General features: G+C 40.1%; 1 protein-coding gene across 2 annotated transcripts; it reads right to left on the bottom strand.

Annotated features, from left to right (window-relative positions):
- Positions 1–63: 63 nt before the first annotated feature.
- On the bottom strand, positions 64–26093 carry nr1i2 (nuclear receptor subfamily 1, group I, member 2). Of its 2 annotated transcripts, XM_056755469.1 has the most exons (10): positions 25768–26093; positions 19345–19443; positions 18489–18676; positions 14559–14689; positions 12291–12460; positions 5370–5644; positions 5140–5285; positions 2293–2409; positions 1977–2082; positions 64–1861 (listed from the first exon to the last, which is right to left on the bottom strand). In XM_056755469.1, exons 1-10 carry the CDS (start codon positions 25768–25770, stop codon positions 1720–1722), a joined length of 1377 nt encoding a protein of 458 aa, XP_056611447.1. In that variant the 5' UTR covers positions 25771–26093; the 3' UTR covers positions 64–1719. The 2 variants fall into 2 exon arrangements, with proteins under 2 accessions (XP_056611447.1, XP_056611448.1); XM_056755470.1 differs by lacking the exon at positions 19345–19443.
- Positions 26094–26222: the final 129 nt, after the last annotated feature.

Below are 26222 nucleotides of genomic sequence, written 5' to 3'. Positions count from 1 at the left end.
TTATAATTAAAGTGACATTAAATTGATGCAAAATGAACACAAATAAACATTTAACATCCAGCATGTTGTACACATCGTTGCAATTTATTTCCTGAGAGGGGCACTTTAAATGTAAAAGTTACAAACCTGAGTGTTACATGTTATGTGCTTCTTCAATTTATAATACAAACCCATCAATTTGCAATCTAGGAATAACCAATTTGCTTAATCTACACAGGCATGTCAAAGAAAAACATTTGGAAACAGTTTTTGCTGCAAGTTAATACCTGGTGCCTATATGTTTCGATTGCTTTTATTTGATGCAAATATTAAAAAGCAACTTCACGCCCTGTCCGTTCAGAATGCTTTACGGTTTCTAGATCGTTATGAAACATTATTATTTAACATAAAATATTTACACTCATGGTCATTTTTAGGGAAATAGTCATTCAAAAAACGAAATCTTTCATGATTTACTCACCCTCTTGTCATTTCAAACCTGACTTTCTTTTTTTCTGCAAAGCACAAAATTAGATATTTTAAAGAATGTTGGAAATGGAACAACAGCAGAAGTTAATGGGTACTGCTGCTGTTCGGTTTCTAACATTCTACAAACTATATTTTTTGTTTTGCAGAAGAAAGTCATACAGGTTTAAATTGACTAGAGGGTGAGTGAATGGCAGAACTATCCCTTTAAATTAGAATAGCAAGATCCAGACAGAAAAGGCCCCTATAAACCTTCAGATACAGTCCTGGCAAAATATACTTTTTGCTATCTGTATGCAATGTCTGTCACCACTGACATTAATTTCCCTGTATCGATACGATGACCCAACATAGTCTCTTTTAAAAATGTCATGGATTTTTTTTAAATGGTAAACATCCAAACATTACTCAAAATACAGTTTTTTTTTCAAAATACAGTGTAAGAAAATCACAACAGACAAACTAACACAATAACACAACTCAAAACAACAAAACAAAAAAAGACCTTTTTAGGGAAAATCAGAGTTGCAGTGTGGTAAAATTACGCAAGCACATTTCTCAAAAGTTCTCATTACTTCTTGTAATATATAAGTCATACGATTGTGGGTTGAAATATGGACAAAAATGGACACATGGTCTCCTCTGAACATAAAAGGCCAAAAGATTTACTTTCACTATTTTGTTTTTAAAAATATAATAAATAACAGATTTCTTAAAACATCAAAACAAACCATAAACACAAATGACTATATGCATCACAATGTGTTTTTTTTTTGACAAAGTTTGTGATCTTCTGCTGCCATAGTAGCTGTCTATAATAGAATATCTTGTGAATACCATTCAAGGCTTATGACGTAAATCCCTGGGTTTTGATCAAGTGCTGGTATATTACCGAAACCTATGAGAACATTTTTTAGGCTTAATTAATGTTCCGTAAAGAATCACATGTGCCATTCTTCATGTGGGTATGAACCACAAAAATAGTTTTCAGAAGAAAGTTTGCTTGTCATATTCAATTGCAACAGAACCGCATTCAGCGAGATGTACAAAAATACAATTTCACAAGCAGTAATATCTGTACAACATACAGTATGCTGCTGTTCAGTAGTTCAGTAACATTAGCCACACAATCCTTTTCCTTGCTAGTCTTGACTGTCGTTCATGGCTCCTTTAAAATACTTTCCATGTTCTCAAATGAAGGTCAATCCAGCAACGACATGCACATTACCTGAATAGGATCTCCTCTGTTAAGATTTAGCTGTTCTTGCTTATGATTTCCAGCAACAATGGAGATATGTCTGGCTGAATGTCCTGGATTTTGAGCACTTGTTTTGTGTACTCCTCATTCATAGTTCTCATTTCAGTCAGGCACCCTATGATCTTTGGGTACAGCAGACTAGCAAAGCAGAAGGTTGAAATTGAAAGTTAGTTAATGCAAATACCTTTGTTCACAATAAAAAAGAGATTACGGTTTCTTGACAGTTAGCAAGTGAGGATAGTTATGATCTTACTGTTTCTCCGGTTCTGTCCTCTTGGCCTCAATGTAGGTCTTCAGGGTGAGAGCAAGTGTTTCCTGGTTACTGTCAATCACTTTGTGATGTGTCACACCAGGGCGATCTATTTAAAACAGCAAGTATACACGATATAAAACAAAACAGCAGGTAGCAGAATGAATCGTGGTTTATTCTGTGATATAAACTAAACACTAAGGATTTTGAAATAAAAGCACATAAATAAAAAACAAAAAAAGCAAGACACTAATGTTTTTTTAGAGAATTGGGAAAGAATAAGTCTGTTAATGTGTATGTTAAGTTTCATTTAAAGCACCTGGTGAGAAGAGTGAGATGGCCTGCATCAGAACATATTCCTCCTCATGCAAGTGCAGCTTGCGCAGTGTGCAATGGAAATTCATCATGGGATCCAGCAGATGACTCTGAAAACCAGCTGTTCGAGGGCAAGTGGAATCATGTACAGAAAGAAAAAAAACAGACAAGTATCAGATTTAAGGAAAAGGCCAAATTGACTTTATTGCATATGTTTTAGTTTTTATTCAAAAGGGACAAATTGTACTTTATTTCTCTGCCATTACAGCAAGCAGAACCATATACTCAAGCGCATGTTAAAAACAATTGAAATTCAAGTATCTACACAGAAGAAATTGTCCAGGATTGATTAGATGTTTACATCAGGGAATATTTTATTAACGAGACTATATGACGTACTATCATAGTATAGACAGTATGTAAGCGAAATATATTTGGCCATAAAGCGGAAAGCACAGCTTTAAACATTGTCCACATCCTTTCTGAAAGTCTACATGAGATTACTGAAAATAAATCACAAAGAGATCACATTTATGAGATAAAAGAGACTTATGTCTGCCTGATTGAAATTGAAGGCCTCATTAAAAAAACATCATCGGTTGCAAATGACATCATCATTAAAATGGGTTGTCAAGAAAATGGCACTGAAAGATAATTTTAAGACGGATGCTTATAACGCAAAGAAGTGACAATAATAACCAGTGGTAGATTGACAATATTTAATTAAATGTCACACATATTTATGCAAGCGTGAACATTTAAAAGCATTGCCAATCAGAAAATAAAAGAGAAAAACGACAGCCGCAAGGGAGCATGGGCACAATGAGCCCTGACTTTCGCACACTAATATGCGTTTCACAAGTTGAAATGCTGCTAAGAAACAATGGTCTTATAAAAAGCACATTGACATGGCCCTTCCACGAGTAGTTTAAAATCTCTCACAAATTAAATTTTTCCAACACAACGTCAGAGAAAGGAGCTGCTTAACCTTTAGATAATGCCGGCTGTCAACCCCAAGACAGTTTTCCTGTTTTAAATTCTACCCCTGTATGGGGTTTGCCATTTTTCTTATCTTGACGTACATAAATACATATTTAAAAATTTAAAACATTTTGCAATAAACATTGATTGATCCAAATGAAATGTACTGAATGAAAAGGGGTGATATGAAGGCAACTTTATGCTGGACTCGTACACTGCTGTTATCTAAACCAGTTTCACTGCATTTCTACGGCACTCTCATCCAACCGGACACTTCCTCATCTCTGACACCTCACCTAGAATCTTACATTTAAAATGTTGCAGATAAAATGTGTATTGTTTGGCTTGAAATGGAATTACAAAAATACTATTTTTTTCCCCAAAGAATTAAACAACACAGTTCTCACAGTATGTTGAGTGTGTTAAGATGTTTTAACCACATTTTCTGTCACAATGTTTCAGCTTTAGAGTGAATAGTTACTGAATAATTTACATGACTTCAAGTTTAACCGAATGTAAGAGTGATTATGTGGACAACAAAGAAAATAAGTACCACTGCCTTTTTTGATCAGATATATAAGACATTTACTGGCTTCCCGGAATACCAGTTTTTTGGTCAGCAGAACTGACAGGGGTTCTCCATCTCCCTAATTATTTCGAGCATTTGCCCTGATGTCCTCTTAACACCTTTATAGTGCTGTGCAGGTGTTCCTTTTCCCTGCTAGCTGGAGTATTATGTCAGTGGTGGGGGGCGGGAGACTTTTTCATTGTGTTACAGCAAAGCACTCTTGTCTTCATTATTGGCTTGCTTGGCCATGGCTACCCGATTTTCCTCAACTGCATTTTGCAAGCCTTTTACTGCATCCATCAAATGTGTGTAAAAATGTAGAAGGTAAAGATGTCAAATCGCTAGACAATTTGGCGGGTTATGTTTTACAAATTACGTTCACTCAAATTGCTGGAAAAGTGTATGTAATCAGTGCAAATTTAGCACACACACGTAAAGTCCCAGTGAAATAAAAAAATTACAATGCCAATATTTTCATGAAATATTCTAGATTATCTAGATTAATCTAGATTAAAATGGCTCATTTGAATTCTGCCGAAGGCATTCAGAATATGTGTGCTACCCAAATAATGACTAAAAGTAAGTCTTTGAGAACGTTTGTCTCAAACCGCTCATCTCCAGTTTCCAAAATGCATCACAAACTGCTTGAGAAAGCTGTTCTACTATGATAATTGGTGATGAAAATAAATTATGTTCAATAAGATGCACTTGTGTTTACTTCCGCATTAGCTAAGGGATGCTTTGCGTTTAGGTGGTCCTTGAGACTGGAAGAGCTCCTACAGTACATTTACATTTAGTCATTTAGCAGACGCTTTTATCCAAAGTAACGCAGCACGTTAACGCCGTTGACGGCCCACAACTAGTTTATTGTAAATAGTTTATCAATGTGGGTCATTATCTTTTTAAAATTTGTGTACCCTCATAATCTTTAGTTAAGATCTGAAAGTGCACTTCCGTCCTGTAATGACTTCTTTGAATTGAATAAAACAGACCCCCTAATAATGCAGGGTATCCTACCTCAGACTTTATATTAAATGTTTTTCTATTTAACCTGTAACTAGGATAATCAGTAGTTCTGGTCGCAATATCTTATTAAAAATATTAAACAGATCTTACTTTTTTTATCCTGAAACTTTGTATGAAAATGGCCTACTGTATTAAATGGGTCGGATAATGGGGGATAATCACGTCTAAAAACACCTAATATTTTATTACAGGTCCTAACTTATCGACCAATTAAAACCATTTATTTGTTATCAGTCCCTTAGGCTGAGGTCCATGGAGACCTGTAAAGAGCCTCACCTCGAAAGGCATCATCCATGCAGTATTGAAGAGGTCCACACTCCCAAATGTTGGTCTCCTCATTAAAGAACATGTTGAAGTGAATCAGAATGATTTCAAAGGTTGCGCCTTTTAGCAGCGAGATCTGGTCCTCTATGTTCAGCGCCCTGAAGAGTCACACAGGAGCCAAACTGGAATTACAAAACCTTAACAAGCAACAAATATCTTTTGTATAAGGTCACAGAATTCACCTGAACATTGTGAGTGCCTTGCCAAAGTTGATGACATTCTTGATCGTGTATGTGGTGAGGTCTGTAAAATGTGGCAGAGAGGTGAAAATGCTGCTGCTGAGTTGCTTCACCTCTTTAGTTTCCACTGCTTGAGATCTGGAGGAAATGGGTGGCGAGGTGGAGAAAAGTCGAAATGCGGAAATGTCAGCCTCTGCTTTTCTCATGGTTTGAGAATACTTTCTGTTGTTTTGCTCTTGATTGTTGTTAGATATCCCCTTTAAATCTCGATCTAGAGGCTGTGGACATAAAAGAACTAAGGTCAAATTTCAATCAATAATTACATCTTTATTTTTTGATAAGCCGGCTCTGACATTGCTTACAAGTTATTACAGGTCGATAAATATATATTCACAAAATAAAGTTTAGGGTCACTTCCTGATTCTTTTTTTATAGTTAAGCCATCAAAACTAAGCAACAGTACAAATATAACTGTGGGAATTATGTTGTGATTTAAAAATCCAGAATAAATTAAACTATATTTTATAACCATAAAGGTAATCACTCTTTACCTTCAATATTCAAAAATTCTGTTTGCCATTTTTTAACCAGCTTCTGATTTAAATAAAAGTTGAAAATAACTTTTTAAACATCTGTTTTCGAACAGATGTGATCCCATCTATTATAGGATGAGTACTTTGGGATTATCTGATTTTCTTAACCTTACAAGTCATTGTTATTAAATTGATTCTTATTAAGATTGCTATACAAGTCAGTAGCTGGGTTTACATCAGTACTTGATGCAAATCTTTTTAAAGTTCGCAATAACAGGAGGAAAGACTAATGCAACATTTTTGCGTCTTCATCAAGTTCCTCAAGCGGATCATGGTGGTTTTGGTAACCTAGTTACCGACATTAAATAAAAAACTGTATAATCCAATGCGTTTGTCCCTTTTTGAGCCAACGCAGGGATGAAAATAACCCAGCATTTGTGTAACAATTTCACTGCTCATTTTAAAAGCTGTGGCTGGTATAAAGATCCCTGCAGTGTATAAAAGCCATTACACACTGTACACCTAATGGCACTTTTAGTGATTACATTTCACCTAACCATTATGCATTTGGACTAATGGAGGAAACCATATAGGAAACGTCTTGGTTACGTATGTAACCTCAGTTCCCTGATGGAGGGAACGAGACGTTGTGTCGAGAACGACAGATGGGGTTCGCCCTTGAGAACCAATCAACTCTGACTACTATAGAAAAGGCCAATGAAATTTGGCGAATGCAATTTGCATGCCGGGCTCCGCCCCCGGAAATCCGGTATAAAAGGAAGCCAGCGTGCAGCATTCACTTACCTTTTGTTCTGAAGAGCCACAATGTCAGCGAAGCGACGGTAACAAGCCTGGGCGTGTCATCTCGAAGCTTTCGTGAAAATGTAACCTTCCAGTGTGGTGGTCGGGGGGTTCCAGAGCTTTCCTGGAGAAAGATGGGTACAGCCCTGACCGGTAACCTTCACGGACGGGGCCTTAGCTCTCTATAGGCGAGAGGCCATCCGGATCAGTTTACACCGGGTAAGCGCGACTCTTAATCAGAGAAGCGCTACAGAGGCCACCTCCTACCCGTAGGGAGGAATATGGTGGATAAAAGTATGGTCTCGTCCTTGGAGGAGAACGCATGGAATGTGCGGACTGAGTAGTTAACCGCGAGGTGGAGGTCCACCTGGGGAAGCTCATGGGTTACCGTGTGTGGGAACCATAGTCATGAGGGTATAGCAGACGGAACAGCCCACGGTGGGGGTGTTACTGCGTCTGATAGCACCAGGCTGGTTAGAACTATCTGTGATAGGTCATATGGTATCCCGGCCTAAGGGAAAGGTTGCTCTGCCCAACCAATCACCAGGGGGTGCTTTGCTTAGTGATGGATGGAATGCCTGTTTTTAACCAGAGTCTGGGTAAGAAGGAAGGCTGGTGAGGTACCAATTTTCTTAGCCATGTGATTGGGTAAGAAGAAAAAGGTATATAGCACACTGACCCAACCTGCTGGAGGGTGGGATGGTGCTTTCGCAGGCATACGCCCTCCCGGATGCCAGTCCTACATGTCGCCACGTAGGACGTGGGCTGACACCGGGTTTACGCGAAGGCTGTTAACCTTTGCGAAGGTGTTTGGGCGTAGCCCAACCCGCAGCTCCACAGATGTCTGCTAGAGAGGCGCTTCTGACCAGTGCCTAGGAGGTGGCTAAACTCCGTGTGGAGTGAGCCCTCACTGTCAAAGGGCATGGGAGATTCTGAGATCGGGCCGAATTAAAGGCAATCCGGGGACACAAAGAATGCTTGGAGGTCCTCTACCCTCTTGAAGGAAGCGCCAACAGGGGGGCCGTCTTACTCAGGTGAGGAAGATCGGAGCCTCCGAGGGGCTCTTGGACCCACGTTAGGGTCCCAAGAGGGTATGGAGTGGAGGTGAGGCGGATTCCGCCCGCTCGCGCTCGTTAGGAACCTGGTGATCAGGTCGTGTTGCCCTAGAAACTTTCCATCAACTGATTCGTGATGAGTGGCAATAGCGACTACATACACTTTCAGTGTGGAAGGGAGATGTTAGTCTCCAGTCTCGTGAGAAGGGGAACACAATCCTGATCAAGCACCTCAGTGGGTCTTTCTCCTTGAGAAAGACACCAGGACGAGAAGAGGCACCGTCTAGAGGCGTGTAACCGCCTAGTAGATGGGGCCCTAGCCTGGGTGATGGTCTCAGCTGTATAGGGGGAGTAGCCATCTTAGGATCTTCTCGTCCCGTCTAGAGACCAGACATGGGTGTTCCAGAGGTCTGATCTGGGATGCCAGAACGTGTCCTTCCCCTGAGAAAGCAGGTCCTCTGTCAGGGGAATGGTTCAGGGGGAGTCGCTGTCCAGAGCAATCAGCTCTGAAGCGAAGTGTGGTTAAACTAGTGCGGTGTAACCAATAACACTTGGTGCTCCTCTTCCCTGACCTTGCACAGACTCCTGGGGGGGAAGGTGTGCTTCGCCCGTCCCGTGGTCAGCTGTGCACCAGGGTATCCGTGCCGAGGGGGCCTCGGTCAGGGAGTACCAAAGCAGACAATGGGTGGTGTCGTGGGAGGCAAAGAGGTCTATCTGTGCCTGACCGAACAGCACCCAAATGAGCTTGACCGGGGGTGGAGTCGCCACTCTCCGCAAGGCATATACTGACGAGAGAGCGCGTCGGCTGTCTGATTCAGTTTGCCTGGGATGTGTGTGGCCCGCAGGGAGCGGATCACCTGCTAACTCTACAGGAGGAGGCGTCGGGCAAGTTGTGTTAGCTGCCGTGAGCGTACGCCACCCTGGCAATGTACGCTATGGCTGTCATGCTGTCCCGGAGGACCAACACGTGCTGTACCTGTACTAGAGGCCGGAGCCTTCTCAGTGCAAGCAGCACAGCCCACAACTCTTTGCAATTGTATGCCAGCGCAGACGGGGGCCCGTCCAGCGCCCCGCTACTGCGTGCCCGTTGCACACTGCACCCTACCCCTGCAGCGAGGCGTCCGTCGTCACCACGACGTGTCTCGTAACCTGCCCGAGGGGAACCCCCGCCCGGAGGAAGGTCATGGAAGACCATGGGGTTAGTGTGCGTCGGCAGCAGAGCGTCAACACCATGCGTCTGCTGCCGGTGTGCCACGCTATCCTCGGAACTCGACTCTGTAGCCAGAGTTGAAGCGGTGTCATGTGCATCAATCCGAGGGGTATTATCCCCGCGGAGGACGCCATGTGTCCCAGGAGCCTCTGAAATTGTTTCAGGGGGACCGGCGACTGCCTGAAGTGTTCCAGGCAGTTCAACACTGACTGGGCGTGTGCTGCGGACAGCTGCGCCGTCATGGTGACAGAGTTTAGTTCCATAACGAGGAAGAGGATGCTCTGCACTGGGGAGAGTTTGCTCTTTTCCTCGGTTGACCTAAAATCCCAATCGATCTAGATGCCGGAGCACCAGGTCCCTCTGTGTACACAACAGATCTCACGAGTGTGCCAGGATAAGCCAGTCGTCGAGATAGTTTAGTACCCGCGCACCTTTTTCCCGAAGGGGAGAAAGGGCGGTTTGCACAATCTTCGTGAAGATGTGTGGAGACAGGGACAGACCGAAAGGGAGGACTCTATACTGATATGCCCACCCCTCGAACACGAACCGTGGGGACGGCCGGTGTCAAGGAGATTGAGACATGAAAGTAAGCGTCCTTCAGGTCGATTGCCACGAACCAATCCTGACACCTGCTAGATGTCAGGATGTGCCTCTGCGTGAGCATCTGAACAGCAGCTTGTGAAGGTGCTTGTTCAGGGTACGCAGACCGATGGCAACCCGCCGTATTTCTTGGAAATGATGAAGTGCGGGTGGTGACCCACTGAACATCTTGGTTTTGAGGGACGAACTCTATGCCTGTTTCGCCAGAAGGGTGGTGACCTCTACCCGAAGTACGGAGGCGTCCCTGCCTCTGACAGAGGGAGAGATGATGCCCTGAAACTTGGGAGAGTCTCTGGCGAACTGGATCGAGTAACCAAGACGGACCGCCTGCAAGGCCAGCGAGACAGTGTGGGCAGCTCTTGAGCTCCCAGGGACTGTGACAGGGTGACCAAGGGGACGGTCTGCTTCATCATTCCCACAGGGGGTGGTTCGTCGGCTGGCGGAGCTAACCACCTGTCCTAGGGGGTCCCCGGAGGGAAGGTTGGCTCCGCCCTTTTTACCTGCCTGGCGGGACAATGGCACGCACTGTCGGTTTGAGAGTGGTGACTGCTGTCGTGTGTGTATGACCTCACACCTCGCAAGTGTGTTGGGTTGGTTCGCCGAGCACAGTCCAGTGGAGTGAGCGATCGGCTGTAAGTAAACCCGGGGAGAACAGAAAAACTCTGTGAGTAAGTGGGCGCCAGGCCCTGACAAGGGCCCGGCTTTGCTGACGAGGCAGGAGTCGTCCCGTACCGACCGATCAGAGCCGTGGCTGTGAAGGTTCGGGCCCGATGTTGTCCACCCTGGGGTCTTCCCGTCAGTGTCCCTTCTCGCGAGAAGGTTGCTGACGGGGTGAAGGTTTTCCCCCTCAACCTCTGCTACCGGGGTGCCGCCTGTGGGGGCACAGGAACCGGAGCCGATGTCGAAGGGGTCCTGGGTTGAAGGGAAGCAGACGTCACGCGGGATCTCGGAGGCCTCTGGGCGGCCGAGTCGCGGCATGAAAAAAAATGTGGCTAGTTGCCACTGTCTGCTTCACCGTCAAAAAACTGCTGGGCACAGTCCTCAACGGTGTTACCAACAACCCACCCTGCGAGATGGGTGCATCAAGAAAGCGGACTTCCTTGGTGTCACCCTTCTGCACAAGGTATAACCGGGGGTGTCTCTCCTGGACCACTAACGTGGACATCTGCCAGCGGTGGCACGGAGATCCTGCATTATACCCCGGTCGGCCTTACCCTCGTGGAGCACTCTCAACGCCCTGGCCTGGCGGACCTGCAGGATGGCCATGGCGTAGAGATGAGGCAGCCTGGCCCGCAGCATCGTAAGCTTTCGACATCAGTGATGCCTAAGTCTTGCGTGCTTTGGACCGTAGGGGTGGCCGATTCCCCCCAGGTGGTAGCCGTCTGCGGCACAGGTGCACCGCGGGCGGACGTTCCACCCGGGGGATCTCGACGCAATCCTTGGCTGCCCCACCAGCGAGGGAAGTAAGGGAGGTGGAGCTGGTTTTCACTGGAGCGATCCGTGAGTGGAGCGCTCCAAGTGTTACACAGCTCCTCATGCAGCTCCGGCAAAAAAATGGTACCCGGGGTTGGCGCGGTTTGCACCGCGCTCCGACCTCAGGAACCACATATCCCTGGGTTAGCATGAATGACATCACTTCTGCTTCCTCCTAACTCGACCGCTGGGGGTGGAGCTCGGATTCGTCAGAGTCGGATGCTAGCCTCCCTCTGATGCTGCGAGCAACATCTCATCTGCGTTACACATCGTACCCGATGTGTGTGCGTGAGAATCCGGACGGTATGCCACCGCCGGTTGGGGTACGTTCAGAGGAGCGAATCGGGGTGCGATCGGCCCGTGAGCACTTAGCTGGCGGGTTACGTTCGCAGAGTTCCCCATATCACTAACGCTGCTAACGTGGGTGGTCATCAGGGCCGTAGCCACAGATGTCACAGCCCGGGTAGCAGACAAAATGGTGGCTGGTTCCCGTAGGAAGACAGCCACCCGTGACCGCAACTTCTGAATGACAATCCGCCCGCACTGCGGGCAGATGTGTCAACGAACGCTGCTTCAGCGTGCTGGACACCCAGACGCCTAACGCAGCGATCGTGTCCATCCCCCTCCTCGATGAGAGTGCCGCACCCAAGAGAACAGCGGGACATGCCGCGCTGGAGAATGCTCAGTTAGTCCTGAAAAGGACTTTTTAGAAAAAATCTCTAACACCTCCGGAACCGCCGAGACGCCCAGGGGAAGGTCGCTGCAGGTAGGGACGATCCGCTGCTACACGTCGTAGATCCAGCGATGTAGAAGAAGAAGAATTCATAGAATTCGTTCTGTTCGTAGTCATGAGCGAAGGCTCTGAAGAACAAAAGGTAAGTGAATGCTGCACGCCGGCTTCCTTTTATACCGGATTTCCGGGGGCGGAGCCCGGCATGCAAATTGCATTCGCCAAATTTCATTGGCCTTTTCTATAGTAGTCAGAGTTGATTGGTTCTCAAGGGCGAACCCCATCTGTCGTTCTCGACACAACGTCGAGAGACCGACAGAAAGGGAACCCACACCAACATAGCGAGAACATGCAACATGAAGCACATGCAAAGTACACACAGACAGGCCTCCTGGCATAGCCGTGAATCATCCCAGGAAGCTTTCTGTTGTGAGGCAATACTAAAACACAGCCAAACCACCTTTTTAGGTGGCACAGCATGTATTTTCTACAAACACAGAAAAAACATCTTAAATGTCTGACCCGGAACTGTATGAAGTGTGCACAGGTCATGTCAAAGGTCTTCTGATGCGCAGTGAGCAGTTCCTGAATAACTGCTTCCTGTTGAGGGGTAAGCATGACAGGTTCTTCCTGCACCCTCTTCCTTCTGATCTGCAACCTCCGTTTCTCCACGGCCTCATCAGACATGATCACTGAGAAGCAACAGCACAGACATCAGAGGTCAGGTGACAGAAAGGTGTATATGCAAAATTTACATCTCAGTGAGGTGATATAGAAGACCAAGATCACAACAATGAACTATTAAAAACAGCATTATGCCTAATAACTATGGTAATCATGACAAATCTGTCACAATAAACATAGACAATCCCTGCAATATGACACGTTTTTGTAGGCGAAGCATAGTTGGAGGCAGAAAGATTCACCTGGCCGCGTGAGTAATACTAGCGTGCATGTTTTGATAGCTTTTATTTGTTAATGACTGGAGAAATTACAACTTAATTTGAAAGTGTAGGGTCAGTAACTGCCTGGAACTGTGACTGTTGTTGATATTGTGAACCTTAACCGAAGGAACCAGATACCCAATCTGTAAACACTCAGTTAATAGTAGGGATTTGGGCTGCAACTAATTTGACAGTCGTTTAAACGAATGCTTTTTGACCCTGTAGTCGACTAGTCTAAAATTAAGAATGGCCCAGAATGCGGCCCAAAAACTTTGCGTGGGGCCTATATAATACATTTTAAAGACTAAAGAATGTAGGTGTCATGATTCCGCCCATCGTGTCATGTTTCTCTTGATCTAGTGGCAGGATCATGACAGAGCCTCGTGTTTGGTGTGGAGAGAGGCATATTATTGTTGTCATGACTTAATATGCGCTCTCTACGGTCTCGTCTTTGTCCCCGCCCCCTCATTTCCTCATTATTGATTGTTAATGATTTCATGCACTGCGCCTGTTCCCCTCTTGATTTGATCCATTTATAATGCCTCCGTGTTTTATGTCCGGTGCTGGTCCAGTTCTTGTGTCAAGTCAAGTTATTTGTAGTTCTTGTCAAATGTTAACCTTAGTCTTGTTTAAGTCTAAGTCCTGTCTTGTTATATTATTATTTTCCCCTGTTTTGTTATGTTACCCCCTCGTGGGTTTTTGGTTTTATTAAAAAGCTTTCCTGTAGCTCAGTGGTATGAGCATTGCGTTAACAACGCAAGGTCTTGGGTTCGATCCCAGGGGATTGCAAATACCTATGTATAAATGTATGGGATAACGCACTGAAAGTCGCTTTCGATAAAAGCGTCTGCCAAATGCATAAATGTAATGTCTTACTGTCTGCGCCTGGGTCCTCTGTCCCTGTCTTACCACAACGACCGTGACAGTAGGCTATAAATCAAACTGTTCAAATCCAGTATTTAATGTAGCTAAAACGGGCATATGTGTTCTACTTTCCTCACGTTATGATCATTAATATTTAGTTTATATAATAATATTAAGTTTTAGCAGCTGCAAGTAGTGACGCGATGAGCATTTCCATACATAAAATATGTAGCCTATACAAAATCCGTTTTATTTTCTCCTTTAAGTCAGTTTTTTCCCACTCTTTTTTGATTACTTACATTTTTTGAAAATATTTGAAACTTTAATTGAACTTTAAATATTTAAAAACAATTAATTAAAAGCTTAAATTACAGTAAATGATGTTGAATGAAAAAACATTGCTTTTTTAATTGTGTCGCAATTTAAGTAGTCTACAAGTTATGATTAGGGTAGGCCTATAGCCTACCAACAAACAAGATACATTATATCATGTTTTTATTATTTATGAAGCATAGCAAGATGTGGGTTAACAAAAAAGCGAATAGAGAGAAATGGAAATGCGTTCTGCATTTGATCTCTTGAAATCGGGACTTAATCCTGTAATTATTTGCTGAACTTAAAAGCAGCTGGACTTGAAGTTGATGCTTACAGCTTCACGACTTACAATGGAATCAGGTGTTCCTGGACACTGAAATGTGCGGATTGCGTTTCCTGATATTGCAAGCAGTCATTTTGCTGAGTGTTTTGCCACAATAATTTTTGGGGGGTCTCTCCTCTCTCTTTTGGTAAATAAATGAATGCTTGCTACTGCCTCATAATAATAATAAAAGGCTAATAGCAGCCATATTGTGGAAATAGGCGTATGGTTTAATCCAGCATGAAGGTTCTTCTAAGAGTAAATTGGCTGAGGCAGTCTGCTCTTAAATTGAGGTCTATCTAAAAGCAGCTTCTGTAGCTATAGGAACACAAAATAGAGGCTTACACTCTTGCTTCATTCCAATTGAGAGACATTTCTGAAGACGGCAGGACTGGCACTGCCTCCTGTTGCTCTTGGTAATGACACAGGCGTTCTGAAATGGGCAGCAGAACTTTGTCGGTTTCTTCATGGCACGCCTTATAGCGGAAAGAAACAAACATGTGAGAACATCCTGATGAGAAATCCAGGGAGGCAGAAAACATAGATAAAAAGATGGATAATTACATGTCTATCTACTATAGATCTAGTAATATAAGACAAGAAATTGCAGATAAAATAGAGTTGTGAGTATGTTGGCTAATACAGAAAAAATGTTTTTTAAAGATTTTTGTAAGCAGATACTGTCACACTATATGGGCCACAAGTCCTCTGATTTAATGACCTTTTACAGGCGTTTTGGCAAAATGTAAAAAGAAAGGCTATTTAAACACACAAAACAAAATTTTAAAGGTAAACCCAAAAAACAATTCAGCGAATTCACTTGTTTGCCCAACAGCTTTCACCAATAAATATCAAATTGGAATTTTAATTCAGCACCTCAAATTTATTCAAATTGAATAATTGAAACAATCATTCATGTTCATGAATTTATACTATCAGCCAGGTATTATATTATAATATATTATTCTATTGTCAAAAAATATTGAAGCACCCTGAAAGCAGACATAACATTTTATTCATGTGCAATGGCAATTGGAACCACATAATGTGTTAGGGATATAGGTTAGTCACAAATTCCGAATTACTGTGCTAGATTCTTATTTCTTTCTCCGTTATCTTATTCTCTATCTTAGAAAGACTGCTTTCTGTACTTTGACATAAATCATAGCTCAATAATGCTCTCACAGTACTTATAGTACAGTATCTTTTGATGGTCATGTTGCACTGTACATTTAGTTTAGGGCAAGACTATTTTAACAACACGGGACTAAAGGACGATGCCACAGACGAAACTGGAGTGAAAAGAAGGTTTAATAAAGGTGCACGGGGGAACAAAAGACATGTAAAATCTAGGCCTGGGCGATACAGCTTAAAGAATTTCAATATAAGTCAATAACAATATCACGATAAATTTAAATATGTATTTATTTTAAGTTTAAGGCAGATTTTAGCAACTGTATGAAATTTATGAAAACCAGACAGTTGACTGTTTTACCACTGTTTATTGCCAGAACATTTGCCCAAAAGCTGAACATTTAAATATCTGAGGTAGAATTTACAGAATAATAAAACAATAAAAAAAGTCTGATCAAAAACTTTTTTCTCAACAAAATAAATATTCTCATTGAAAAATTAACAACTGTATTGTCGCAAAACACAATGTGATCCACAATACACATGTAACATTGATCAGACTGCAAAAATTGAAAAACAAATGTTAATTCTGGTAAGCATTCCATTTAAATAGATGGCTCGTAAACATTTTGTCTGTCTGTGTAAATTAAATAAATAGATGAATAAATAAATATCTATTTTAGTCAGCTTGCCAGACTATAGAAGGCTTGAAATATTTATAACTATTTATGTTTTAGTTGGTAGTGCAAGCAAACTAAATAGACAAAACAATATCTTAAATGTGCAAAATAGACAGTTTTCTGACCACAGAGTACATTTTCAAGTTTTCAACAATAACTCTACAGGTTACGAGCTAGAAAGACTGCAATTGCAATCTATTGGGTGATATTGTTTCAAGTGGTGAAATTAGTTTGTGGTATTACCAGACTTTGCTGGCGCAAATCTTTGTCAGAGTTTGCAATGCACATTGCTCTGTGTTTATCGGAATGCAAATAGCCAAAGTATTTCCAAATTTAAATTAACAATTTGATAAATGTACCAATAAATAAATAGATTAAATGAATGAAAAAAAAGAAATAAAACCGGAAAAAAAAAACGTATGTTCTCACTCGCGATGAGTGATCTAGTTACACGATTGAGACGTCATATGGAGTATAGGGCACATGTAGGGTGTCAGACTCTCATGTCGAAATTCTCGCCAGTTCAAAACCTGCTCTGAGCAGATTTGAGTTGGAATGACTGCACATCGAAATTACTTGTTTATTACCTTTATCTCTTAATTTCTGCATGTACTGTATGTCTGTATTTATAAATTTCTTTATTCATGCACTTTATTTATACACTTTATTAAGTAATTTCTAATCATCCATAGAAAATTATGCTCTGATGTAATCCATGTACAGTGGCTGACGTTATTGATGTAAGGATGGATGAGATATATTTTGAAATGTAATTCACTGTAAGGAAAAACGGTACAGTTTTCAATAAAAATGCACAGGGAAATGACAAAAATCCAGTCGGGTCCTAAATTGCTCTTCTGAAATCAAAGTACATTGAATTAATGCAGCCTCTTAATGAATCCTCTATAAAAGCACACACGACATATAAGTCACTGAGATGGTGTCTGTGTGATCAAGATGTGTGCCATGAATGAATGTATTAATGAAAGAATGAATGAGGTACACCATTTGCGCTTTTAAAAGGGGGAGGAGATCGAAATAAACTCTGGGTTAACCAAAAAAAGACTGAGTAAGACTGAGTAAGCTACTATACTTTCAGTATTATTAAGCATCTTTGAAAAGAGACGGACTTCCCATCACTACGCGACACGTTAATGTCATACGCCGATCGGTCTGCGTGCGCAGCCTTGGAATAAGTTAATCGCACTTAATAACAGACAGGTCTGACTCAGTTGAAAAAACATTAAAAACTTATAATTCAGCTAGTGGGTGGGTTAGCCACGCAGTGACGCTTATCCAGATGCACTGATCGTCTGTTCATTTTTGCTATCATTTACAGGAACAACATTAATATTTTGTCCTTAAATTAACACAAAATGTCTTGTTTTTAACACAACTGTTTTTAGAGTGTATAGCGTTAAAAGCTAACTGCACAGTGTTTTATAGACAAATGACAGGTGTACATCTTCATCTTCTCTCAGACAAAAAGATGATTAAGATGATTTCCCTGGAAACAGTCAGGAATGCATGTGGAATCACTGTAAATCTATCAATTAATGTCTATCTGTTTTCTACAGCACATCAATAACTTTGACATTTTTAAAGGTATACTTAAATATGCCTTAAAATATTATCATCAATTTAAAGGGATACTTCACAAAGTAATGAAAATTCTGTCATCATTTACTCAGCCCAAGACCTGTATAGATTTCTAGAGGTTCTAAAGATATTTGGAAGACTGTCAGATCTAATTCCCATTGACTCCCATAGTATTTATTTTCCCTACTATGGCAGTTAGGGGAATAAGATTTGAAGTATCCTTTAATGGAATGAAAGATCACTAAGACTAGAAAAGAGTTCTTTGTTGTTTAATACAATTCATTTTAATACCTTTTTATATATTTGTGTTCTGCTTGCATTTGCTGTGCCACAAGCTGTTTAGCTCAAATTATTATTGATACCTCAAATTTAATTACATATTTCAGTATCAAAATTTGCCCCCACCATTTTAGGACCAGTGGTGCCACCACTGCCTGGTGAAGTTATTGTAGGCAAGAATAAAATGACACACATACAAATTTAAATTACAAATTACATATGACTTTCTTTATAAAGAAAAATACTCAAAAGTAATTAAATACGTATTTCAAATACATGTAATTAAAATGCTGCCCATTTCTGCTACCAGCCATGTGATGTCAATGCATACCCGCTACAAGGAATTATAGATGACTAATCATACTAATAAAAGATTAGAGAGTAAGGGGTAAACTTTAGGTCCCATATTACCAAAAACAAAATTGAAACTGATTGAAACTTATGAAAATTGCAAAACTATTATAACCTTGGTGTAAACGACGGTACCCCAGCCTAAAACATCCAACAATAATCCAATTTTTTGTAATCGCAATTGCTTCCGTTTTATCTTGCACTGCATACCCCATGTTAGTGAGTCACTTACCTAAAGAAGCCTTTGCATCCCTCACAGGTCATGGCATTAAAGTGGTAGCCAGTGGATTTGTCACCACATACTTGACAAATTTTAGGCTCATCATCTTCCTCTGAGTCCCCAGACCCATCACCTTGCCCGGAGTCATCCATGGGAGAAAGCTCCTCCATTTTTTTACTCATTCTGTGGTGAATCAAACACTGCAACACAAGATAACACATGCACGTTTGTCAATTACTAAGAAGCTTCACAAGTAATTCATGCACAATATAAAAGGTGAAAACGTACAGTTGCTACCTCAAGGAGCTATCTGACCTGCTTGGCAGATGCTTTTATTTCAAAGGGATTCAAGGTTGTTCTTGTAACAGTGAGGTCCCTGAGATTTAAACCCATGACCTTTGCATTGCTAACACAATAATCTATAAACTGAGTCACAAGATCACTGACCTGAACAAAATCAGTCAATTTGTACTTTAAAAATCTTTTCACAGTTGAGACCCTACTTTCATAAAAAAAGAAAAAAGTAAATAAACAAAGAGTTTTATTGTCTAATTAAGTGTTTAACACTTTAGCTGCTTTCAACAAAGAAATATGTGAATTGTTATTAATACTAGATAAAATATTTATAAAGAACGTAATTGATACTTTAATGTAAATGTAAAAAATCTGAAACATGCATTCTGATGCATTTGTTTACACAGTATTATCCATCTGTAAATGACTCATCACCACGTCACTAATTGTACTAAGGAAAACGATGCAATGCACATTTCAATAATGTATTAAACTCACACAAGTAACTTGCACAAGTAAATTTACAATTTATACAAATTAAACCATCTAAATAAACAACATACAATCAACATACCCTCTGATGGATCTCTGTAATGCGAAATCTGTAGTGTCTCCTCCAGGGCAAGACCTTACTCCTTAATAAGCTATCGAATGAGCAAACCACATACTCGCGCTGCAATGCCAAACAAAGCTGAAATTACCTGTTGCCATGGTATCCACGTGGGACCAATAAGCAATGGTCAGGTTAGACTATCTCTCTCTCTCTCTCTGGCGCTCTCTCTTCAGGCATATTCTAAAGTGCCTTAATCTTAACAATCCATAGGGTTTGTCTGGGTTGGGTGAGGGAGTCATTCAGTGCAGAAAAGGTATGTGAAAACAATTGAATGGAACACATAAATAGAATGTAAAACCTAATTAGCAGAACTGGAAAGTTATGGGTAATCAGATTTAAATATCAAGTAGTCTACTTGTAGTTATTGTAAACTACATTTTTAAATACTCGTAATCAGAATACAGTTAGTTTTTATGAATTACATGATTACATATTATTTACAGAATGGCATTAAGTTGTTTACAGTTCAGTTATTATCATACATTTTGTTTCTTGTTTTTTTTTTTCAAAAAGATTCATAATAATCATACCTACGACTTACAGTATATATGTTTGTTAATCTTTGAGTTATTTTCCGGCAGATAGGGAAGGGGTTTGGAATCACACATAGAGATGCAAAATGGAGCGGCACTCAGACTTTGACCGCTGGCTTGATGGACACTAGGGGTGTGTCGAGACACATAGGCTACTAACATTTAAGCACTATTTTAAACAAATAATGAATTATGAAATAATAAAAAAAATAGTAATTTATTCCGCTGAAAAACCCAAAATTCAAATTAGGTGAATTTTGAAAATCAGCTTTAATGAATGTCAATCTACGTCTACTTGCGTCCAATGAATTAAAGTATGATTTAAATGTGGCAGGGCATGTTCAATACTACTTTCATCATCAAACTCCATCATAATGATATCATGAGACAGCTTTTCATTTTGACGAAAAATCTTTTCACTTTTTAATTTCGGTAGGTCTTGTGGCATAAGATTTTGTCACATCGCTGAAAGACATTTCTGACTCAAACATTCTCGTCAGATCGGTTGTACGGAATGCGTCAGGTCACATGGACGTCAGCACAAGTTGGGCAACTCACAGGTATCGCACACCAGATTTCGAAGTCCATATACAGTATTATATATACAGTACATTATATAATGGTTACTTATAACAGTAACTGATCAGTAATGGTTGGTGTAAGTTCTTGTTGACAAATGAATGTAAAGTGTTTTTACTGTTATAGATACTGAAATAAACTGAATATACTCAATTCTGATGTTTTGGAAATTTACTGAAATTTATAAATATAAAAATTTTGACTTTACTAATCTTTTTATTTTCCTTAATTAGTGGAAATATGTTGTTGTGCTGGGAATGAAAATGGGATGGGGTGTGAGCGTGGGGCATGCAATGGTTTGAGATGTAGGTTGTAATCAGTAACTGGTTACAATTCATAAGTTCAAAATCTACCCAGCTCTGCTAATTACTGTACATTTCATTTGCTATGTAAAAATAAATAAATTACTTTCATTTATCTAATAAACAAATGCTTGTATCCAATGTGATATGCAAATGAGACCAATAGGTAATATGGAAATGAGTCCAAATAAAAAACAAAAATGTTGTTAATATAATAAATACTCAAAATTTAATATTTGCAAGAAGAGCCCATTAAATCACTCTTCCAACCAGTGTGAAAATATAAATAGTGAGGCTGTGACTTTTCTATCGCTGTTTATTTTCAGTCTACACAAACAATCTACGCAATTTTTAAATTTGTAAACTTAAACTGTGTTTACGCTAAAACATTTATTCACTGCTATCAAATCCAGAAGCTTGCCACTAGTTGTATCTTATCTGGCTTTTACTAGAGCCCAAACCAAGGCTACAAAACGGAAAGAAGGCCACTAGACTGACATAGCAGTGCCTTTTATTGCCTAGGTATTTACTCAAAAATCCCTAAAGCTAGCAATAACCTGCTGGTTAAGGTCTTTTTTTAAATAGTATTTTGCTGATTTGGAGAAGAAGAAGCTCTTAAGTGTTTATTTCTGCCCCCCACGGCTCCAATTACTCTCTGCTTAACCTGCTTATTATCTGCCTTAAACCACTAAATCTTTACAATTTCCTTTCTCCGGTTCTTCCATTATGGTTAAATACGCTGTGTGCCGTATGGATTGTTCAGGATTTGCAATTGTGAATTGAATTTTGTAACAAAAGCTGAACAAAAATTTTAATCTTTTCTAAAGATTATAATGATCTAATATGCAGCCACAAGTATACCATGGGTTACAAGTTCCTCAGTTTATTATGTAGCTAAAGGATAATGTACAGCTGTTTTTTATCACAAACTTAACCAAACCGGGTTATCAGGGCCCTGATAGAACAGCTAATTTGCATGTCTATGTCATGTCACAAATCCCTTTCTTTTTTCTTATCATGGTCCCATTAATAAATTACCAAGAATAACTGTATAAACAGGTTCTTAAAACCACTGCTAGGCTTAGTAAGTTGCAATTTCCACACACTAGTTTACAAGGCATACACTACTCAAGTGTTAATAAGAGGCGTAACACTTGCCTCTTGTACGATAATTTTTTTAGGTTAAATAAGCACAATTTGTGAACTCAGCAGAATTTAGGAATGTAATAAGCCTTCACAGAGAAATACCTTTGTTTCTCATCTGTTTATATCGATTAAAGCTATGTACAGTATAGATTTCATGAAATCATTACAGGACATCATTACATCATATACGCACAGGTCCAAAATGTTCGCCATGTCAACCTTTAATACTTGCAATTATGAAAAATTACTTGAACTCTGAAGTGTAGGAAAAAAGCTCTTCACTCAATATGATTCATCATTTACTCACCCTCAGATTGTTGCAAACCTGTATACATTTATTTGTTCTTGCTAAGCACCTAGGAAAATATTTGGAAGAATGTCAGTAATAAAAGAGATTACTCCCATAGTATTTATTTTCCCTACTATGGCCGTAAATGGGGGATGAGTTCTGTTTGGTTACTGACATCCTTCAAAATATCTTCCTTTGTATTCTAGAAAGAAAGTAATAAAGGTTTAAAATGAAAAGGTCTCCAACTACACAGTTTCCTAGTAGCCCGAAGAGTGCTTTTCCCTCTAAGGTTTCTCAAACATATTATATTTATTTGCATTATATCAAACAATTCTGTGGCTAAAATACTTGTGAAGTCATAAGTATTTGTCACCATAAGTCACCAAAGTACTGCCTGGAAACAACAGCATGTTTAGCTACTGTAAGTGCAACTAGGTCAACGTGTTTGAAACAAGCCAAGAGTCTGAACTGCAGAAAGCATTCCTCAGATATTTAGCCTAAATGAATCAAGCTTTCACAAGATAAGCAATTGTGCAAGTACGTTAAACAACATTGAGGTAACCACCACCACAACCATCACTCTATACCCAAAAGAAACAGGTCATGAACAGGTGAAAAATGTACAGCCAGGTAAGAGCTTTCTTGTGCATCATCTTTTGAAGAGGCTTCCTTCTGGTACGACTGCCATACAGACCAATTTGATGCAGTGTGTGGTGAATGGTCTGAGCACTGACAGGCTGACCCCCCAGCCCTTAAACCTCTGCAGCAATGCTGGCAGCACTCCTACGTCTATTCCCAAAGACAAACTCTGGATATGATGCTGAGCACGTGCACTCAACTTCTTTGGTGGACCATGGCGAGTCCTGTTCTGAGTGGAACCTGTCCTGTTAAACTATATGGTCTTGGCCACCGTGCTGCAGCTCAGTTTCAGGGTCTTGGCAATCTTCTTATAGCCAAGGCCATCTTTATCTAGAGCAACATTTCTTTTTTTTAGATCCTCACAGAGTTCTTTGTCATAAGGTGCCATGTTGAACTTCAGTGACCAGTATGAGAGAGTGAGAGCGATAAAACCAAATTTAACACACCTGCTCCCAACACCAAATTTAACACACCTGCTCCCAACACCAAATTTAACACACCTGCTCCCCATTCACACCTGAGACCTTGTAACACTAAAGAATCAAATGACAACAGGGACAAAAAATAGCAAATTGGCCCCAAATTTGGACATTTTCACTTATGGATGTACTCACTTTTGTTGCCAGCGGTTTAGACATTTATGGCTGTGTGTTGAGTTATTTTGAGGGGACAGCAAGCTTGTTATACAATTGTAGCAAAATTTCATTTCTTCATTGTTGTTACATGAAAAGATATACTAAAATATTTACAAAAATGTGAGGGGTCTACTCACTTCTGTGAGATACTGTACGTGTCTGCCTCGGATGTTTCCATGTGTGACATATTTGAAAACAAATCAGTAAGTTAGTGGCATGGCAGAAGAGGTGTTGGTGCCAAAATAGGACTCTGGCACCAACTAATACTAAAGTGTTTTTAAGCAGGGCTGTGCAGTGCGATACAGTTTTGCAAGTGCATTAGACAGAGCGGCTTGATTGTGTGTGACATTAATCGATGGAGCAGCGCTAATTTACTTAGTTTTAGTCTATTTTGCGATTGAAACTCGTTTCCCGACTGCATTGAGTTCATATAGCCCATATCTAGAGCCCTATGATTTCTGTGATGCCGACACGGAATCCTTTTATTTAAATCTGTAAACTGCCGGTTCTGCTTGTATGAGTGAATCTGTTGCACAGCTTAACATGCTACACACTTGACGGACATTTATTTGTATGTGTCTCACTGTATGAGGACAAATATATTACTATTGCATAGTAAAAAAGAAAAGTTCCTGACCTTCAGTATTAAAGGCTGGCTATGCGAGACTACCACAAGTATAACTTAAGACCCCTTTTCAGAAAATAAAAGCATTTCCAAATAAATGTCCTGTTTTTGTAAACTTTCACCTTCAAAGGCTAGTCATTTTTGACCAGAAAAACAAGTGTTACCTTCTGCGATTTTTAACAAAACAAAATAACTACAGGCAGCCTTAACTTCCTAACTAAACATTTAAGTACAATGGTGTGATAAACTATGGATTTTTTCATATTTTATTTAATATTTGCAAAATTATACCCAAATACTGCTTTTTTACAAAATAAATAAGGTGACTCAGCTCCGATCAATGAATCCTTTGATTTATCAGTTCGAAAAAGAAACACTAAACCAGAATTAACAGAAAGAAAACAAGTTGAAAAAAAGATTGAATCCAATATTTGGTTATAATATAGAACAATTAAAGCATTTCAGAACAAACTCTCTGGTTAAACAAATTAGTCTAGATTAAAGTAGTGTGAAGTGAAAACAGTAGATCATATTATATGTAATATTGGCAAAATAGTTTTTCAGTCAAAAACTGGGGTGTCCTTAACTCAAATTAACTAGGTCTACGATTATTCTGTTTAAAAAATAAACACAAAACTAGTCCTAAATGAAAGAAAACAAGTTGACAAAAAGATTGTATACAACATTTGCTGAAAAAATGTCATAACGTGTGATTTACAAGGTCTCTTTGTAAGCAAGGGAGAACACCACAAGATGTAACAAGGTGGTTGAAAAAAACATAAAAAAGCAACAAAAAAGTGCATTCTTTTATGAGAGGTTTTTATAGCCACGTTTCAGTCCAATCCAACATTAACTAGTATTTTGGGGGTAAAATGAGGGTTAAACTCCATTTGTGAAAAGAATTAATTGCATGTGTTTTTGACAATTTAACAGATTTTAGTCTATTTTTCATAATTAAAAATAGAAAAGACCAAATTCATTTATCAAATGATCAGTGTCCAAGTTATCTGAAGACCAGTATATCACATCGCTACAACATTCTCAATGGGATTAATTCACGACGGTATTTGAGGACTACAACGGAATTCACCTTTAAAAAATATGATTGCCCCAAAAAACATACATTTTGGTTCAACAGTTGCGAATTGAAAATGGTTAGCGTTAACTTAATGACCTTTTCCACAGAAATATCAGTGAGCATGGGCACTGGGTTAAATGCCGAAAGTAGGCTACCGACAGTCCGTGTTATTTCTATTCACAGTTAAAATGCCTAAATAAAAGGACGAAGTTACCAGCATTATGAATGTATGTAGGGTATTTTCCAAAATATTTCACCTTTGCAGAAGGATTGTCGATGTTATATTTATCGTAGAGTTATCCGCTTAACCTTAGTTAAACAGTTTTAGACAGGCGAGACGAAAACACGTTACGCCGACGCCTTAACAGAGCTATATAAAAATGTATTCAACAACACCAGTTGAAAAAACACAACAATGTCCTGAATCTCACATAGGCTATGTCGTTTACAAGCAGCAGGACTTGTCTACACTGCACGTACTATACAACAGCTGTTGACAAGAAGTCTCGAGGTCTAACGTTACTTCTGTAACGTAACATAAAGAACAAGCGCACTTACCATATCATATCAGCAGGACCTCCATGTAATGCCTCAGGAACATAAACACCGAGCCCCTAAACCATAAAACATGACTCGATCGATAACACTCGCGTCCAGATTTAGTAAAGTTATTAGACTAATTTCGGGCATATATGGTACAGACAACTAGCGAAGTGCATAGTGTTTTACTTCCTGGTTACAAATGTCCTGGGAACGACACGCTGGAAACGAGATAACGTCCTATGAACTCGAATGCCTCCACATATATTCATTCGATTATCAGTCAAATCACGAATGCATGAAAAAGGATTGAAGAGGAACAAAAAACATCCAATCACAGTCGGGTCAAAACTGAATGGATGCATATTATGCAATGTGTTTATAGATATGTAGTTATGCAACTTGTGGGACAGAACAATGCAGCACAATCAATACACTGCAGCTCTGTATTGATATTCCCTAAAAGTAATTTG

The sequence above is a fragment of the Triplophysa dalaica genome, chromosome 8 (assembly GCF_015846415.1).
Source record: "Triplophysa dalaica isolate WHDGS20190420 chromosome 8, ASM1584641v1, whole genome shotgun sequence".
In the NCBI taxonomy this organism is placed as follows: domain Eukaryota; kingdom Metazoa; phylum Chordata; class Actinopteri; order Cypriniformes; family Nemacheilidae; genus Triplophysa; species Triplophysa dalaica.
Note: the sequence above shows the minus strand (reverse complement) of the source record. Positions and strands in the feature narration are given on the sequence as shown.

Coding starts and splice junctions, on each gene's coding strand:
- nr1i2 (XM_056755469.1), bottom strand. Junction 18,677..19,344: donor TTACAGAGATCCATCAGAGG/GTATGTTGATTG, acceptor CTTGTGTTGCAG/TGTTTGATTCACCACAGAAT. Junction 12,461..14,558: donor AATTGGAATGAAGCAAGAGT/GTAAGCCTCTAT, acceptor GTTGCTTCTCAG/TGATCATGTCTGATGAGGCC.